Consider the following 19,622-nt stretch of genomic DNA (forward strand, 5'->3'; position numbering starts at 1 on the left):
CGTTGGAGATCCGCATGCCAGGAGGAAGCGCAAGGGCATAGGCTACCGGGTTTACCCTGCGAAGCACTCGGAAGGGACCAACAAAGCGAGGCGCCAGCTTGGGAGTGGGCACTCGAAGGTTGAGGTTGCGGGTGGACAACCATACACGGTCTCCGACCTGGTAGGAAGGAGCAGGCGCTCGTCTGCGATCAGCCTGGAGTCTCTGGCGCTGCGCAGAGACCTCAAGGGACTTCTGGATCTGTACCCAAGAAGCACGTAGGACGGAAAGGTGATCCTCCACAGCCGGAATATCCTGGGGAGAGAATACCTCCGGTAACACGGCAGGTTGGAACCCATAATTGGCCATGAAGGGAGACGTCCCAGAGGAAGAGTTCACCGCCGTGTTCCTGGCAAACTCAGCCCAAGGCAGGAGGTCAACCCAATTGTCTTGGTGATCGGAGACATAGCAACGAAGGAATTGCTCCAAGGCCTGATTGGATCGTTCTGCGGCCCCATTGGACTGAGGGTGGTAGGCCGAGGAGAAGGAGAGATGAATCCCCAACTGGGAGCAAAAGGCGCGCCAGAACCTGGACACAAACTGACTCCCCCGATCCGACACAATCTCCTTAGGCAAACCGTGCAACCGGAAGACCTCCCTGGCAAAAATCGTGGCCAACTCTTGTGCAGAGGGTAACTTCTTGAGAGGAACACAGTGGCACATTTTGGAAAACCGATCAACAATCATGAGAATGACCGTATGGCCTCGGGATGCAGGGAGGTCCACAATGAAATCCATCCCCAGGTGTGACCATGGGCGCTCCCCGGTGGCTATGGGTTGCAGAAGGCCCAACGGAAGGTGCCGAGGGGACTTACTCTGGGCACAAACGGAGCATGCCGCTACATATGCGGCGATGTCGGAACGTAGGGAAGGCCACCAGAACAGACGTGAAACAGCCCAGGACAGCTGATTCTTTCCAGGATGCCCCGCGGTCTTGGAGTTATGGTAGGTTCGCAACAACCGAGTGCGCAACTCCTCAGGCACAAAACATCTGCCGTTGGGTCTCCCAGAGGGAGCACCAGATTGAGCCGCCAAAATCTGCTCACCCAGGGGAGAGGTCAGGCTGGTGCGAATGGCGGCCAGGATCTGATCCGGAGGTATGACCGAAGTCGGAATCGACTCCTCCCTGGACAGCTCGGAGTACTGCCGTGATAAGGCATCCGCCCTGATGTTCTTGGAACCGGGTAGGTAGGAGACCACGTAATTAAAACGTGACAAGAACAGAGCCCATCTGGCCTGACGTGGTGTCAATCTCTTGGCCTCAGAAAGGTAGGTCAGATTCTTGTGGTCCGTCAGGATGAGAACCGGAACCACCGAACCCTCGAGCAAGTGCCTCCATTCTTTAAGGGCCTGCACGATGGCCAATAACTCCCTGTCACCAATCTGATAGTTGCACTCCGCGGAAGACAGTTTCCGGGAGTAAAACCCACAAGGAAGCAGAGGACCCTCTGGTGTTCTACGCTGAGACAGAAGGGCGCCTACTCCCGTCTCAGGCGCGTCCACCTCGAGGACAAAGGGCAACCCAGGGTTGGGATGCGACAGAATCGGAGCCGACACAAAGGCGGACTTTAGGGCCTCAAAAGCTCGGATGGCCTCGAGCGGCCAGACCTGGGAATTACTGCCCTTCCTGGTCAGATCCGTGAGAGGCTTGGCCAGCATGGAAAAGTCCCTGATGAACTTCCGATAATAATTGGCGAAGCCCAAAAAGCGCTGCAGGGAACGAAGACCACTGGGCTGGGGCCACTGTAAGACAGCCGAAACCTTCTCAGGATCCATGGAGAACCCCTCAGCGGAAATGATGTAACCTAAGAAGGTTACCTGGGATCGGTGAAATTCCCATTTCTCAAGCTTACCGAACAGCTTGTTCTCTCGTAACCGTTGCAACACTCGTCTGACATCCAGAATGTGGGCCTCCATGGATTCAGAATATACCAAGATGTCATCCAAATAGACTACCACACACTGCTGCAACAGGTCACGGAAAACATCGTTGATGAATTCCTGAAAGACTGCGGGCGCATTGCACAACCCAAAGGGCATAACCAAGGATTCGTAATGACCGGTCCTGGTGTTAAACGCGGTCTTCCACTCATCGCCCGCCTTGATCCTTACCAGGTTATATGCCGCCCTCAGGTCGAGTTTGGTAAAGACCGTGGCCCCTTTAAGGCGATCGAACAGCTCGGAAATCAAGGGTATCGGGTAAGCGTTCTTGATCGTGATGCGATTGAGACCCCTGTAATCGATGCAAGGCCTCAACTCACCGCCCTTCTTTTTCACAAAGAAAAATCCAGCCCCTGCCGGGGACGAAGACTTGCGAATGTGTCCGCGTGAAAGCGCCTCCCTCACGTACTCCTCCATGGCCTCATTCTCCGCTACCGACAGTGGATAGACTTTGCCACGAGGAGGAACGGCACCAGATTGTAACTCTATGGCACAATCGTATGGGCGGTGCGGAGGTAGGGCAACCGCGCACACCTTATCGAATACATCCCGGTACTCCTCGTATTCAGGAGGCAACAGAGAGTCCGAGGAAGTACACAGCAACTTGACAGACCCATGGATGCAACTAGCCCCACACTGCGGTGACCACGAGAGGATCTCGACCGATCTCCAATCGAAAGTCGGATTATGCTTCTGGAGCCAGGGGTACCCCAAGACCACCGAGTAGTGTGGAGACGAAATAACCTGGAGGCAGACCGACTCTCTGTGAACGGCACCAATGGCTATCCCCACTGGAAGGGTCTCATGAGTCACGTGTGGCGGCAGAAGGGGTCTGCCGTCTATCGCCTCAAGAGCCAGTGGGGAACCTCGAGCCTGCAGAGGAATGGAATTGGCGGCAGCGAACACACTATCAATGAACAAACCACCAGCACCAGAGTCCACCAACGCCTGGGTCGTCACCGAGCCCCCGACCCAGGAGAGGACAACAGTGATCAGTGGTTTGTCAACACGGGAAACCGGGGACGAGGAGACTCCACCCAAGATCTGCCCCCGACAGGATCTCAGGGTACGAGCGTTTCCCGGACGGTTCGGACATGCCAACCGAAAATGCCCACCGAGACCACAGTACATGCATCGGCCCTCGCGTCTCCGGAGTGCCCTCTCCCCCTCGGACAGGCGAGCAAACCCCAGCTGCATGGGTTCACCCCCAGACAAGTCATCCCCAGGAGGCGTGGGAGGAGAGGGAGGCACGGGTGGGACAGCAAACGTAGGCACCAATCTGTTAGAAGACCTCCGCAGGTTCTCCTTAAAGGAAGGTCTCTCCCTGAGTCTGGTGTCAATCAAAATCAGGAAAGAAATAAGAGACTCGAGCTCAACTGGTAGGTCCTTAGCTGCAACCTCATCCTTCAAGGCATCCGAGAGACCATGAGAGAAAGCAGCGACCAGAGCCTCATTATTCCAGCCCACCTCTGCTGCCAGGGTACGAAACTCAATGGCGTATTCAGCTACGGATCGTGAACCCTGTCTGATGGACATAAGGAGCTTCGCAGCAGAGGCAGCACGAGCCGGCACATCGAATACCTTCCGAAGAGAAGCAACAAAACCGGAAAACTCGGCAACCACCGGATTGTTGTTCTCCCATAAAGGGCTGGCCCAGGCCAAGGCCTTGTCCGAGAGCAGCGAGATCAAGAAGCCCACCTTTGATCTCTCAGTAGGAAAGGCATGTGGCAGCAACTCGAAATAAATGCCCACCTGGTTAAGGAAACCTCGGCACTGAGTTGGCTCTCCCCCAAAGCGCTGTGGAAGAGGGGCAGAACCGGTCATACCCCGAAACACCGCAGACGCAACAACAGGTGTCGGGGTAGACTCTGGCGCAACAACCGGAGCGGCAGTAGGAGCGAGCCCAGGAGCGACAACCGACCCATCGGCAACGGGAGCGAAATGAGCCGTGCGTTCAAGCAGGGTTTGCAACGCCACAGCGAACCGACCCAACAGGTGATCCTGCTGATCAAGTCTGGCAACCAGCGTGGGTAGCGAGGATGGCCCTGTACCGTCAGAATTCATGGCTTGGTCCTAATGTCACAGAACCATGAACCAGACGTACAACAAGAGATAAGTGAAAATAAGAAGGCTTTATTGAAAATAAAGCTCTAAAGCAAAAGTCCAAACGGATGGTGAAACCGAGCAGAGTCTTTGCGAAGCCAGAGGTCAGGAACCAGAAGGGTAGTCAGACAAAGCCAGGATCAGGAACCAGCAGGGTAGTCAGACGAAGCCAGGATCAGGAACCAGCAGGGTAGTCAGACGAAGCCAGAATCAGGAACCAGCAGGGTAGTCAGACGAAGCCAGGATCAGGAACCAGAAGCAGCAGCAGTCTAGAAGCATGTGAACACAGGAGGACCAAGCAAGGAACTGAAGCCACAGACCTCCTATATATATGAGCTAGGCATCCAGCTCCTCCCAGGGGAAGGAGGAGCCGCAGGGTGGAAGGCTACAAGAAACCCAGAACCCAAGATGGCCGCCAGCACATGTCAAACGAAGGAGAGCAGCAAGCAGGTAAGACCATGACAGTTCCCTACCACAGCAACATTCTACAGTTTGCCCAAGATACATAAAGGGACAAAACCGTTAAAGGGCAGACCTATAGTATCTGGAATTGGGAGTGTAGGTCAGAATTTAGGGGTATATATTGACAAAATCCTCATGCTTTTGTCACCTTACTCCCATTATACACAAGGGATACAACAGAGCTCCTTAAAAAGCTTGATGGTATCACTAGACGTAAATTCTTGGTTAGCCAGTATTGATGTAGAGGCTCTATACTCATAGATTCCCCATGAAGCGGGCCTTGTGGCAGTTCAACATTTCCTAAGCATGAGGGGCCAGCAGTATATCCAGCACAATAACTTTGTCCTTAAACTATTGCGGTTTCTGCTCACTCACAACTTTTTTCTATTTGATGGGAAGATTTACCACCAGCTCAGGGGCACAGCAATGGGCTGTTCTTGTGCGCCAATTTGCTCCTGGGCTGGTGGGAATCTACCATTGTATTTAATGATGTGGTGTCGTCGGGTACCGGGGACATTTTATTATGGGCCCGGTACATTGATGACATCTTTATCATTTGGAATAATTCCAAGGCTGCTTTTACAAAGATTGTGGACAGATTAAATTGCAACCCAATAGGTTTGAGGTTTACCCATGAGATTGAGCAGAGATCACTACAATTTTTGGACATCTGTATCTCTAGGGGTGAGTCCGACGAACTTAACACCACAATATACAGAAAACCCACATCCACAAACTCAGTACTCCATTGGGCCAGTGGACACCCTACATCACTGAAGAGGGGTATCCCTGGCGGACAATACCTATGTCTACGTCGTAACTGCTCTGACTACAATGAGTTCGTCAGGCAGGCTAAGGACCTCAGACAGAGGTTTCTCTCAAGAGGCTATCCGGACAAAGTGTTACGACAGGGCTATCAAAAAGCACTCGCAACACCCCGTGCCAATCTCCTGTCCCCCAAGGAGAAAGCAATTGGGGATCAGAAGATTCGCCTTATTGCAACGTTTGATAGGATGTCTAACAAGGTCAGGGAGGTCCTAAACAAACATTGGTCCATTCTTCTTATGGACCCGGACATTCGAGACACTGTACATGAGTATCCACAGATCACTTTTAGAAGAGGACAGAGCCTGAGGGACACTCTGGTCCACAGCCACCTCTCTGCAGCACCGGTGACTGGCACCTAGTTAGATCGCAGGCCACTGGGTTGCTTTAGGTGTGGCGGCTGTGTGGCCTGCAGTACGCTCAGACCTTGCAAGATATTTGAGAGTACGAACCTACAACGTTCGTTTGAAATCCATGATTTTATCACTTGCCGCACTCGTGGCGTGATTTATAAGCTAACATGCGAATGTAAAATGGAGTATATAGGAAAAACCAAAAGGGAATTATGAAGATGTGTAGGTGAATACCTTGGAGACATAGCCAATAAGAGGGACACAGCAGTCTCCAGACACATACATGAGGTCCACAATGGAAATCCGAAATGCCTAAGTGCTACCGGGATAGAGCTGGTTAGACAACCATTAAGAGAAGGTGACTGGGACCGTGGGACTAGATTAGGGCCACACAGGGCCAGTTCACAGGGAGAGGTTCCTGACGGGGTCGCCCTTTTAAGGACGAGTGCCCTGTGGTTAGGCTGCTACCCCTAATTAGCTATTAGGGCAAGCCTCAGACTATACCATAGGGTCAAATTAGGGTTGTTCTGACCCCGCCGCCTTCAGCAGCTGAGCGTCCGGTTTGGAGCCATTCACATCAGGACGCACCTTGCACCTTGGACGTTGACCACAGAGCGGTAGGAGTACGGTTTTCATTTCAGGTGCCACAAGCACTTCCCCCTTTTTTCATCATTTGTTCGGGTGCCGCCGTGCACATTGACCTGTAATACCGCCGCTCTTTTGATTTTATCAAATTTACATTTTGGGCCTATCTTTTAATTTCATTAGTAGAAGAATAGATGTGCCCTTCCCATCACTGCATGCTGGTCAAGGGAGCTTCAGGACTGAGTGTACAATAACAACTACTACACATCGGGCCACTCACACACACATGCGCTCCTGCTTCCCGATGGCTGCATAGGATCATTAAACAGATTATAAATATTTTCCCATCCTATAATCCCTATAATCTAGCCCTGAAAGAATAATTGAATCTATTTATCTGAATGAGGGTATGAACTGTTTCATCGATCAGTTTGTAGTAAATGACATGCTTACCATCTTTAATTATTAATTTTAAAACAACTGAGAAATATTCGGTAGATTTCCATGAATCGGTAATAACTATATAAGATATACAGTTTTCTCCTTTAAATAACACTGTTTATTTTAATGTCTTGTGCGTTTAAATGTACAAAAGATATTTAACATCATTTGGTCAATTAACACTACAGTCACATATATCCTCTATGTAGCTGTTTTTGACTCTCTTGAAGTAATGAATATAAGTCCGAAAAAAGTGATTCCATATTGGTAGACTCTGCACATTTCTGCACAGTCTTATGTAGTTCAGCTTGAAGAGGAAAGGGACGAATAGACCCCATCATAGTCTGAGTGAACCAGTGCCGAAATATCTTGTCACAGATGACCTAGAAGAAGGGAAATATATTATTCAACTATTTCAAACAAATGTAATCATTCATTTTCTAAGCTTTTCCTTCAGAACTTTCCAAATCCCATCTCACATGCACTCGATTGCTGAGATCACAAAACAGAGCAACCTTTGTTGTTTGTACTCTACCGGTTTGAATAAAATAGCGCCAGCCACATTATGTTGCCTATTACACAACACATATGAATTAACGGCCTCTGAAAATCCTTAAAGTTGTTATCCAAAGTTTAAAACATGACCCCCAATGCCCGGGTCCCTCATATAGATTATACTTACCCCGCTCCCTGGCACTCGCGTCACTCCTGATCTCCGCAAGTCCGCCTCTGCGTCACCCACAATGCTAGGGAGGCTCGTCCGGGTCGCGGCCCGCTATTGGCTGCTCCCCCATAGCCGGATGTTTTGATCCATACAACGGGGAGATGCAGCGGTGGCCGTGCGGGGATCAGGAGAGATGCTGTGCCAGGGAGCGGGGTAAGTATATTCTATATAAGGAGCCTGGCCATTGGGGAGCATGTTTTATAGTTTGTATAACCCCTTTAATAGCAAGCTCAACCAGTAGAGGATCCACGCCGTACATATACGGCACAGATGTCCGTGACTTAAGGACCAGCGCAGTACATGTACGGCACTGTGATCGGGCGGGTGCAGAGCTGCGCCCGCCCGATCCACGGCAGGAGTCCGGCAGTCACTAATAGCCAGACCCCTGCTGCATGCGCCGGCATCAGTAAAATCACCGATGCCAGCAAATTAACCCTTGATGTGCCGGGGTCAGCGCTGACTGCGGCACAGGCGATGTCCTCACAGGAATCGGTGCTGCCATTGGGTCCCCATGCTGCTGTGACGGGGACCTGATGGCATGGAAGGCAGCGCGATGCTTTCCTTAGGCATCGGGGCTGCCTTCCGGGGGAGAGCCTGTGGAATCCAGCACCCTGGATCTCACAGGCAGGAAGCTATATGAGTAATACACACTGTATTACACATACAGTCAATGCATTCCAATACAGAAGTATTGGAATGCATTGTAAAGGGAATCAGACCCCCAAAAGTGGGACAAAAAATGAAAGTAAAAAAATACATTTTCCCCCACCAAAAAATTACGTGTCAAGTACGTTTCCCCAAATAAAGTTAAAAAAAAATTGTAAAAAATAGGGAAAAAAAGAAAAGTAGACATATTAGGTATCGCCGCGTCCGTATGGACCGGCTCTATGAACATATCACATGACCTAACCCCTCAGATGAACACTGTAAAAAAACTAAAATAAAAACTGTGGTAAATAAACAATTTTTTTGTCACATTACATCACTAAAAGTACAACACCAAGCGATCAAAAAGGCGTATGCCCGCCAAAATAGTACCAATCTTACCGTCACCTCATCCTGCAAAAAATGAGCCCCTACCTAAGACAATCGCCCAAAAAATAAAAAAACTATGGCTCAGAATATGGAGACACTAAAACATATATATATATATATATATATATTTTTTTTTTTAATGCTGTTATTGTGTAAAACTTAAGTAAATAAAAAAAGTATACATATTAGGTATTGCCGCATCCGTAAAAACCTGCTCTATAAAAATATCACATGCCCTAATCCCTCAGATGAACACCGTAAAAAAAAAAAAAAATTGTGTAAAAAAAGCCATTTTTTGTCATCTTACATCACAAAAAGTGCAATACCAAGCGATCAAAAAGTCATACGCACCCCAAAATAGTGCCAATCAAACCATCATCTCATCCCGCAAAAATCATACCCTACCTAAGACGATCACCTAAAAACTGAAAAAACTATGGCTCTCAGACTATAGAGACACTAAAACATGATTTTTTTTGTTTCAAAAATGAAATCATTGTGTAAAACTTACATACATAAAAAAGTAGACATATTATGTATCGCCTCGTCTGTAATAACCTGCTCTATAAAAAATATCACATGACTTAATCCCTCAGGTGAATACCATTAAAAAAAGGTGTAAAAAAAGCAATTTTTTGTCATCTTACATCATAAAAATTGTAATAGCAAGCGATCGATAAGTCATATGCACCCTATAAAAAAAACAATCAAACCGTCATCTCATCCCGAAAAAAATGAGCCCTTACATAAGATAGTCGCCCAAAAAATAAATAAAACTGCAGCTTTCAGAATGTGGAGACACAAAAAAAATATATTTTTTCAAAAATGCTTTGTTATGTAAAACTGAAACAAACAACCAAAAAAAGTTATATAGTTATATAGTTATATTTGGTATTGTCGCATCCGTAACAACCTGCTCTATAAAAATACCTCATGACCTAACCTGTCAGATGAATGTTGTAAATAACAAAAAATAAAAACTGTGCCAAAACAGCTATTTCTTGTTACCTTGCGTCACAAAAAGTGTAATATAGAGCAACCAAAAATCATATGTACCCTAATATAGTACCAATAAACTGCCACCTTATCCCGTAGTTTCCAAAATGGGGTAACTTTTTGGGAGTTTCTACTCTAGGGGTGCATCAGGGGGCTTCATATGGGACATGGTGTCAAAAAAACTGTCCAGCAAAATCTGCCTTCCAAAAACCATATGGCGTTCCTTTCCTTCTGCGCAATACCGTGTGCCCGTACAGCAGTTTACGACCACATAGGGGGTGTTTATCTAAACTACAGAATCAGGGCCATAAATATAGAGTTTTATTTGGCTGTTAACCCTTGCTTTGTTAGTGGAAAAAATGGATTAAAATGGAAAATCTGCCAAAAAAGTGAAATTCTGAAATTTCATCTCTATTTTCCATGAATTCTTGTGGAACACTTAGGCCTCTTTCACACGGGCGTTGCGGGAAAAGGTGCGGGTGCGTTGTGGGAACATGCACGATTTTTCCGCGAGAGTGCAAAACATTGTAATGCGTTTTGCACGCGCGTGAGAAAAATCGGCATGTTTGGTACCCAAACCCGAACTTCTTCACAGAAGTTCGGGCTTGGGATCGGTGTTCTGTAGATTGTATTATTTTCCCTTATAAGATGGTTATAAGGGAAAATAATAGTATTCTGAATACAGAATGCATAGTAAAATAGGGCTGAAGGGGTTAAAAAAATAAATAAAATTTAACTCACCTTAATCCACTTGTTCGCGCAGCCCGGCATATCTTCTGTCTTCATCTTAGCTGTGTGCAGGAAAAGGACCTGTGGTGATGTCACTCCGGTCATCACATGGTCCGTCACATGATCTTTTACCATGGTGATGGATCATGTGATGATTGGAGTGACATCACCACAGGTCCTTTTCCTGCACACAGCTAAGATGAAGACAGAAGAGATGCCGGGCTGCGCGAATAAAAGTGGTTTAAGGTGAGTTAAAAAAAAAATTTTTTAACCCGTTCAGCCCCATTTTACTATGCATTCTGTATTCAGAATGCTATTATTTTCCCTTATAACCATGTTATAAGAGAAAATAATAATGATCGGGTCTCTGTCCCGATCGTCTCCTAGCAACCGTGCGTGAAAATCGCACCGCATCCGCACTTGCTTGTGGATGCTTGCGAATTTCACGCAGCACCATTCACTTCTATGGGGCCTGCGTTGCGTGAAAAACGCCCAAAATAGAGCTTGCTGCGATTTTCACGCAACGCACAAGTGATGTGTGAAAATCACCACTCATGTGAACAGCCCCATAGAAATGAATGGGTCCTGATTCAGTGTGGGTGCAATGCGTTCAACTCACGCATTGCACCCGCGAGGAAAACTCGCCCAAGGGGCCTTAAAGGGTTAACAAAGTTTGTAAAATCAGTTTTGTATACCTTGTATACCACCAACTAACCCCTACAATATTAACTCCTTCACTGCTTCCATATCCAGCCCACTACCACACATTAACCCCTACAATATCCGGCATTGCATTAACCCCTGCAATATTAATGCATTGCCCTGATCATTAACCACCAACGCATTTGCCACCAATACCTTGGGTTAACCTTTTTACCAACCTTGGGTAAACCCTTTTCACCAACCCTGCATTAACGCTTGCAGGACCACTCCTGCAACCCCTGATTGCATTTAACCCCTTGTTTTCCGTAGGGACAGTGTGTAGCCAGGTGGGTGGGAGCTGCTAAATAACGTGTTTGGGGTGTAATTGTGTAAGATATTGTATTGTGTTTAGTATAGTTAGGTGTATTGTAGTATTGTTTCATAGTACAGCGTATAGTCATTTATTGTAGTAGTCGCCGCCGTAGTAGTAATTCGCATGTAGTTCAGTTCAAAGTAAGGGCAACAAGGAAGTTAGTTAGTATTTATAGTATAAATAGGCAGTGTCATTAATAGACGACTCACGCCTATTTATGAATATTAATTATAATTATTAGCGCAAAATATTAATAATTAATATTTCCTTTTACAGTAGGCTAAAATTCTTTGAGAACTTGGCAACGGAACATAATCTTCCTAGGGATTCCTTCTTTCAGTATCTTCAGAGTCAGTCCCCCATAAAAGCATATTATGGTTCTCTGTCAAGGTTTGTATTCCCATTACCAATAATCTCAATAAAATACATTTACCGTATTTTTCGCCGTATAAGACGCACTTTTTCCCCCCCAAAAGTGGGGGGAAAATAGCAGTGTGTCTTATACGGCAAATGCTGCTGATTTTGCTGAGTTTTCAATGATATACCCGCCGCGATGCCGTGCGGCGGGTGTATCAGCTGTGAGGGAGGCGGGACTGGGGGCCAGCATCTGCTTTTTTAATGACAGCGGGGCCCGTGCAGTGACTGTATTCTACTACACGGGCCCCACTCACTGTATAATCCTATGTCTAATAGTTAATTGTAATTGTATGTAATCGCATAAGGAGCGCTGTGTATTACCGGTACTTACAACTACAAGCGCTCGCCGCTAGGTAGGTAGCAGAGAGGAGGGAGGAGGCAGGCCGGGAGGACGGGCGCTGGCAGCGTGAGTCATACGTCATGCGCCTGCGCCGCCCACTTTATAAATGAAGCAGGCGGCGTATGACTCACGCTGCCAGCGTCCGTCCTTCCGGCCTGCCTCTTCCCTCCTCTCTGCTACCTACCGAGCGGCGAGCGCTTGTAGTTGTAAGTACCGGTAATACACAGCGCTCCTTATGTGATTACATACAATTACAATTAACTATTAGACATAGGATTATACTGTCATTATAAAAGCAGATGCCGGCCCCCAGCGTGTATTGAGGGTCATTCACTACAGGGACACTTATGGAGGGGATCTGTGGATGACACATAGCATAAGATGCTATATATGTGTCATCCACAGATCCTCCCCATAACTGTGTCATACACAGATCCCCATAACAGTGCCATCCAGAGAGCCCAATAAGAGCTAACCACAGATCCCCCATAAGTGTCACCCACAGATCCCCCATAAGTGTCACCCACAGATCCCCCATAAGTGTCACCCACAGATCCCCCATATGTGTCACCCACAGATCCCCCATAACAGTGCGTCACCCACAGATCCCCCATAAGTGTCACCCACAGATCCCCCATAAGTGTCACCCACAGATCCCCCATAAGTGTCACCCACAGATCCCCCATAACAGTGCGTCACCCACAGATCCCCCATAACAGTGCCATCCACAGACCACAATTAGTTCAAAACCCACCAAAAGCACACCTTTTGGTTCAAAATTATTTTTTTCTTATTTTCCTCCTCAAAAACCTAGGTGCGTCTTATGGGCCAGTGCGTCTTATAGGGCGAAAAATACGGTACATTTGTTGGTGTAACGTGAAAAAAATGTGGAAAAGTTCAAGTGGTATGAATATTTTTTGAAGGCACTGTACGTGTAGATGGATGGTCAATTGACTCTTCACAGCAGCTGGGAGCTTAATAGCTAGGAATTGGAGGAAGGAGGCTACCTTCACACCGCAGGGTTATTTTTTTATAGTTTAGATAATAACTATTATTTACTTGAATTATTTATTTCATGTAAAGAATTTGAGGGGGAAATGTAGTTTGTGGATGGGCGTTTGCTCTATGGGCACTAATATACACCACTAGTTTCATTACAAGGCAAAATGAAAGGATGGAAAATAATAACTGATATCCCATGTTTTCTTTTTTTTCTTCTTCCTTTGGGCTCTCTCTTACTAAGAATATGTAGATTATCCACTAAATTTAGTTGTCTTTGTGATTATAATGAAGTGGCGGTCCCTCTAGTCAGATCCTGAACTAGTTAATAAAGCTAATTGTCTTTATGGGTAGTTGAAGTCCCCCATAATAACAACATCATGACTATTTTCCGCCTCATCTATCTCCCTTAGTAAGTTTATAACAAACTCCTATCAGTATTTTATTATTGTTTTGTCTCCATGTATTTATTACTACCCACAGTGACTCCACATGTTCATTACCCACTTGTTTAACTCCTTAATCTCCTGCTGCCTTTCTGGTGTGGCTCATGGTACAGGTAGTGTTTCTGAAAATACTACATTTGAGGTCCTTGCCCTGAGCTTGTGACCTAAGTCCCTGAAATTATTTTTAAGGACCCCATACCTACCTCTAACTTTGTCATTGGTGCTAATGTGGACCATGACCCAGACCCTCCTAGTAATCTATCAACCTAGTTTTCGATATGTTGAACTTGAGTGCCAGGGAGACAACATACAGTTTGACGATCCCATTCTTTGTGACAGATCTCCCTATCTCTACTCCTAATTATTGAGTCTCCCACTACCAGCACCTGTTTGGCCTGGCCTGCACTCCTGGTCCTCTTCTTACTAGAGCTGATATTCCCCTGACTGGCAGAGGAAGTGTCTTGCTGCAGCAATACTATCCCTGAACTGACATCCCCTTATCAGCCAACTTTTTGGGGTGTGTCATTAGAGGGCTAGCCTCCCTGGCACTATTCCCTCTACCCATCTTGCAACTGTTACCCAATTAGCTACCTCACCCGGTGACCGAACCTGAGAAATTCAACAGAATGTTGTCAACATATCTGGTCCACAGTGTAATAATGTGTGTCCAGATAGAATTAGCCTCAGTAAAGACCACTGTGTCCACCCACCCGCCCAGGATAAAATTTGCATATGTGGGTGGGGCCAGGGTTGCACCACAAATGAGGCGAGCGAGGTGAGGTGATCGTCTCAGGCAGCACCAGGTAGGGGAAAGAGGGGGGCAGCAGAAGGGCCATTGGCAATGAGAGCTTCCATTGTGGAAACACTCATCTCTACATATTTAACTGCATACCTGTACTCAGGACAGCTATACAGTTGAATGCTGCGACGGTGCATGGGAGCAATGTCTCCCTGTCCCATTGTTTCCTCTAATAGGCTTTAGTCCTAGCTCCTGTAACCTAACATAGGCCAGTGTCAACATTATCGCGCTGCCTAAGCCGGGCTGCATAGAGCTCAGGGCACAGACTAGAAGAGGTATGTGTCTTTCACTGTATCCAATAATTATTGAAGGGGAACTATCGGCATGGTAATAGTGTTTTAATTGGGATTATCTGTTTCTGCAGTATAGTATTGGGAAGCACAGTGGGCATAGTATTAGAGGTGGCAGGATGGGGTGGGGAGGAGGATGGAAAAGTAGTTGTCAAACTCTGCAGAGACAATAGATGGCTCAAATAAATCATCATAGTGGTCTGGTCTGAATGGAGAAGATAAAGAAAGAGAACATCTACATCAGAGAAGACATCACTGTATGTAAGAGGTTGGTGGCGCTGTATCACCCTGTATGTTTTGTAGCTCTACAGGGAGTGCAGAATTATTAGGCAAATTAGTATTTTGACCACATCATCCTCTTTATGCATGTTGTCTTACTCCAAGCTGTATAGGCTCGAAAGCCTACTACCAATTAAGCATATTAGGTGATGTGCATCTCTGTAATGAGAAGGGGTGTGGTCTAATGACATCAACACCCTATATCAGGTGTGCATAATTATTAGGCAACTTCCTTTCCTTTGGCAAAATGGGTCAAAAGAAGGACTTGACAGGCTCAGAAAAGTCAAAAATAGTGAGATATCTTGCAGAGGGATGCAGCACTCTTAAAATTGCAAAGCTTCTGAAGCGTGATCATCGAACAATCAAGCGTTTTATTCAAAATAGTCAACAGGGTCGCAAGAAGCGTGTCCATGAACTGAGAAAAGTCAAGCGTGCAGCTGCCAAGATGCCACTTGCCACCAGTTTGGCCATATTTCAGAGCTGCAACATCACTGGAGTGCCCAAAAGCACAAGGTGTGCAATACTCAGAGACATGGCCAAGGTAAGAAAGGCTGAAAGACGACCACCACTGAACAAGACACACAAGCTGAAATGTCAAGACTGGGCCAAGAAATATCTCAAGACTGATTTTTCTAAGGTTTTATGGACTGATAAAATGAGAGTGAGTCTTGATGGGCCAGATGGATGGGCCCGTGGCTGGATTGGTAAAGGGCAGAGAGCTACAGTCCGACTCAGACACCAGCAAGGTGGAGGTGGAGTACTGGTTTGGGCTGGTATCATCAAAGATGAGCTTGTGGGGCCTTTTCGGGTTGAGGATGGAGTCAAGCTCCTACTGCCAGTCCTACTGCCAGTTTCTGGAAGACACCTTCTTCAAGCAGTGGTACAGGAAGAAGTCTGCATCCTTCAAGAAAAACATGATTTTCATGCAGGACAATGCTCCATCACACGCGTCCAAGTACTCCACATCGTGGCTGGCAAGAAAGGGTATAAAAGAAGAAAATCTAATGACATGGCCTCCTTGTTCACCTGATTTGAACCCCATTGAGAACCTGTGGTCCATCATCAAATGTGAGATTTACAAGGAGGGAAAACAGTACACCTCTCTGAACAGTGTCTGGGAGGCTGTGGTTGCTGCTGCACGCAATGTTGATGGTGAACAGATCAAAACACACAGAATCCATGGATGGCAGGCTTTTGAGTGTCCTTGCAAAGAAAGGTGGCTATATTGGTCACTGATTTGTTTTTGTTTTGTTTTTGAATGTCAGAAATGTATATTTGTGAATGTTGAGATGTTATATTGGTTTCACTGGTAAAAATAAATAATTGAAATGGGTATATATTTGTTTTTTGTTAAGTTGCCTAATAATTATGCACAGTAATAGTCACCTGCACACACAGATATCCCCCTAAAATAGCTAAAACTAAAAACAAACTAAAAACTACTTCCAAAAATATTCAGCTTTGATATTAATGAGTTTTTTGGGTTCATTGAGAACATGGTTGTTGTTCAATAATAAAATTAATCCTCAAAAATACAGCTTGCCTAATAATTCTGCACTCCCTGTATATGTAATCTTTTCCAAGTATGTCTTTAAACTGGCATTGTGTGGGGGAGCGCCAGTTCAGTTTTCACCTCAGGCAGCAGAAAGGCTAGGTGCACCCCTGGGTGGGGCATCTATTTTGTTTTTAGGCAGGGCATTATAGTATAGAGACAGATACTAGCGAAAGTTTTCTCTTCTTATAGATAGGCTCCATTCACCTTCTATTATTTATTTCCCACAATAGAGGGATTTCATTAGCATTTATAATAGGTTACATTTTATGGTGGTGGTTCTGTTACTGAATTAATTTCTCACTGCCAATCCTATAAGTCTCACAGACAGTTGAGTTGCTGGATCTGTGATTTACAATGTTGTTTTTTTTAGCCTATGCCAAGTTCATCAGAGTGTATTCCCTAATAATGCCAAAGTATTAATAAAGCTCCCCTAATGAGCTACCTTCTGTAATCACAAATACAATCCTGGATCCAAAAGATATCATCAGTGTTACGGATCATGAAAAAAAAAATATATACTGTAATCTTTATTAGCTCAAGAGACACACTGAATTATACAAGTTGATGTTAAACCATGTTAAAAATATAAGAAAAGGTTAAACAACTAACAGATTTTAATTTTGAGAAATGCCAAGTTGAAGTGATCATTGATATTATGCTGGTAAAGTGAAACAATGCAGGCCATAGTGCCAAAAGCCTTATATGTCCTGACCTCTGAGCCAAATACCAGTGATATGGCTCTTAACCCAGCGTCAGCTGCCAGTCTTGTAGCTCTGACCCTGTTGCCAAGTTTCAGTGATGCTATGAGATCCCTGCTTGCACTGGTCCACCATAGTCTCCACAGCTGACAACAGCTGAGGAGCCATATACAGGGAGCCTGAAAGCAATATGCATTTCCTAAGCTATTGGCTGCTTTTTGCTATGTTAAAGCTTGAGTGTCTGACATGCATGTATAATGTGACTGTATCATAAGGAAGAGATACTATATGGTTGTGTTAACTACGGAAAGAATTTACAGAAGAGTTCATTTTTTTCATGTTCATGCTGTCTTATACTAATCACTTAAATGAAGCATGTCACATCAAATATGCTGCCTGATCTTTAGACACAATGTGATAGAGCATGAAGTTTATAAAGTTTTATAAGGAACGATTCAGTATAACTTGGAATTTTTTAATTTAAAGGGATTCTGTCACCTCGTTTTAGCTTATAGAGCTGCGGACATGCACGGCTAGATCGGGGCCGGTGCAAGGATTTTTGTCAACACAAGCGAATCTACATTTTGGCGCCCCCCCCCCCATCATTTCACATTTCTGCCCCTCATGATTCATGTCCATTTCTTGCCCCCCCATCATTTCACATTTCTGCCCCTCATGATTCATGTCCATTTCTTGTCCACCCCCCCCCCCATCATTTCACATTTTTGCCCCTCATGATTCATGTCCATTTCTTGCCCCCCTCATCATTTCACATTTCTGCACCTCGTGATTCATGTCCATTTCTTGCCCCTCCCATCATTTCACATTTCTGCCCCTCATGATTCATGTCCATTTCTTGCCTCCCCCATCCTTCACATTTCTGCCCCTCATGATTCATGTCCATTTCTTGCCTCCCCCCATCATTTACATTTCTGCCCCTCATGATTCATGTCTATTTCTTGCCCCCCCCCATCATTTCACATTTCTGCCCCTCATGATTCATGTCCATTTCTTGCCTCCCCCTATCATTCACATTTTGCCCCTCATGATTCATGTCCATTTCTTGCCTCCCCCCATCATTTACATTTCTGCCCCTCATGATTCATGTCCATTTCTTGCCTCCCCCCATCATTCACATTTCTGCCCCTCAGTGCCATCCTCTCCCCCTGTGCCCTAATGTGCCAGTATCAAGTGCCTCTCTCCTCCTCCCTCCATGTGCCAGTATCATGGCGCCAATAGCCCCCCCTCTCCCTGGCAGTAAAGTAACAGTCCGGTATTTAAAAAAAAAAACAAAACACTTTTATACTTACCTCCATGTCAGCGATGCGATGCAGGCGTCTTCCTGCCTGTGTTCCCACCAGCCTCTAGTGTTGAAGATTTGGTGCTCGTGTTCTTATTTAGCCTGTCTTTCAGAAAAGTTTCTCCTGGGATTCAAACTCACGACCTTTCACATCAGAGGCAAGGCATTTACCCACACAGCTATGAGAGCTGTATAGCCACCAGTTACTTAAAAAAAATATATATATAAGACTTCTACTGTAGATAACTTTGATACCTAGTGTACATCCATACACATGGCAGCTGCCCCAGTACACTGTGTATGGATGTAGCAGAGCTAGGTGTGTTGGGGCAGCTTTCATGTGTACTAACCTTCTTGGAGCCCAGCCAAGCCCCCCTGTGAAGGAGCCCAGCACCGCCTGCGTCCTCCGAATCTCCTCCTTGCTCACAGTTAGATCTCTGTAATCTCGCATGGTGTTCCTTCTCTGTGCTGGCATCAGCCTCAGGGAAGGAACTGCGCATCGCGAGATTACGACGATCTAACTGTGAGCAAGGAGGAGATTCGGAGGACGCAGGCGGTGCTGGGCTCCAAGAAGGTTAGTACAGCCCCTTGGGCTCCTTACCAGGCTCATTTACATATCTATAAAATCATTTTTTAAACACAATAAAAGGACACAGCGCTATGGGACAGGTATATTGCGGACATGCTAGCTGTGATCTAGCTGTGAATGTCGCATCTCTATAGGCTAAAACGAGGTGATAGAATCACTTTAAATGCTTGCTTCACTCTAGGCTTGAAGTAGTTATTCCAGAACCCCGAACATTTTGAACAAGGGCAAGAATGATCTAAAATATAGATGAGCAAATCGATTTGTATTATCAGCAGGACTTCCTGCAGGTGAAAAATTTCCCACCTGCCGCTAGATTGACACGGCCAAACATTTAGACCGAATCTGACAATTTCCTTCCTGTGCCGCTGCTCCAATTAGCAGACCGAGGATAGAGGCTCGGCTTTGGCTTGGCAGCAGCAACTGTGCAGGTTCCACTGGTAGCAGCGCCTACAGGTAAAGAACTGCTAATGAGATAATTTGATTTGTTATAATCCATTTGCTCATTTCTAATTTAAAATATTAAAAACAAAAAAAATCAAGTTTACGCAGCTGCTGAAACCCCCTCCCCCCCTATTTCCACCCCACCACTGCATCTCAGGTGGTCCCAGTGGTCTTTGTTTCCGCTGCTGCAGGGATGACAACAACGACTACTCCATGTGATCAC

At 45.9% G+C, this 19,622-nt stretch overlaps 1 protein-coding gene across 1 annotated transcript in view; it reads right to left on the bottom strand.

Annotated features, from left to right (window-relative positions):
- Window positions 1–6,893: 6,893 nt before the first annotated feature.
- The window catches only part of DIPK1C (divergent protein kinase domain 1C), an 84,873-nt gene continuing 72,144 nt past the window's right edge, over window positions 6,894–19,622 (bottom strand). The window contains exon 4 of the mRNA XM_040432447.1: window positions 6,894–7,130. Within this exon, the coding sequence (XP_040288381.1) occupies window positions 6,936–7,130 (195 nt within the window). The 3' untranslated portion in view covers window positions 6,894–6,935. The remainder of the gene's footprint in view (window positions 7,131–19,622) is intronic.

The sequence above is a fragment of the Bufo bufo genome, chromosome 5 (genome assembly GCF_905171765.1).
Source record: "Bufo bufo chromosome 5, aBufBuf1.1, whole genome shotgun sequence".
NCBI classification, from domain to species: Eukaryota; Metazoa; Chordata; class Amphibia; order Anura; family Bufonidae; genus Bufo; species Bufo bufo.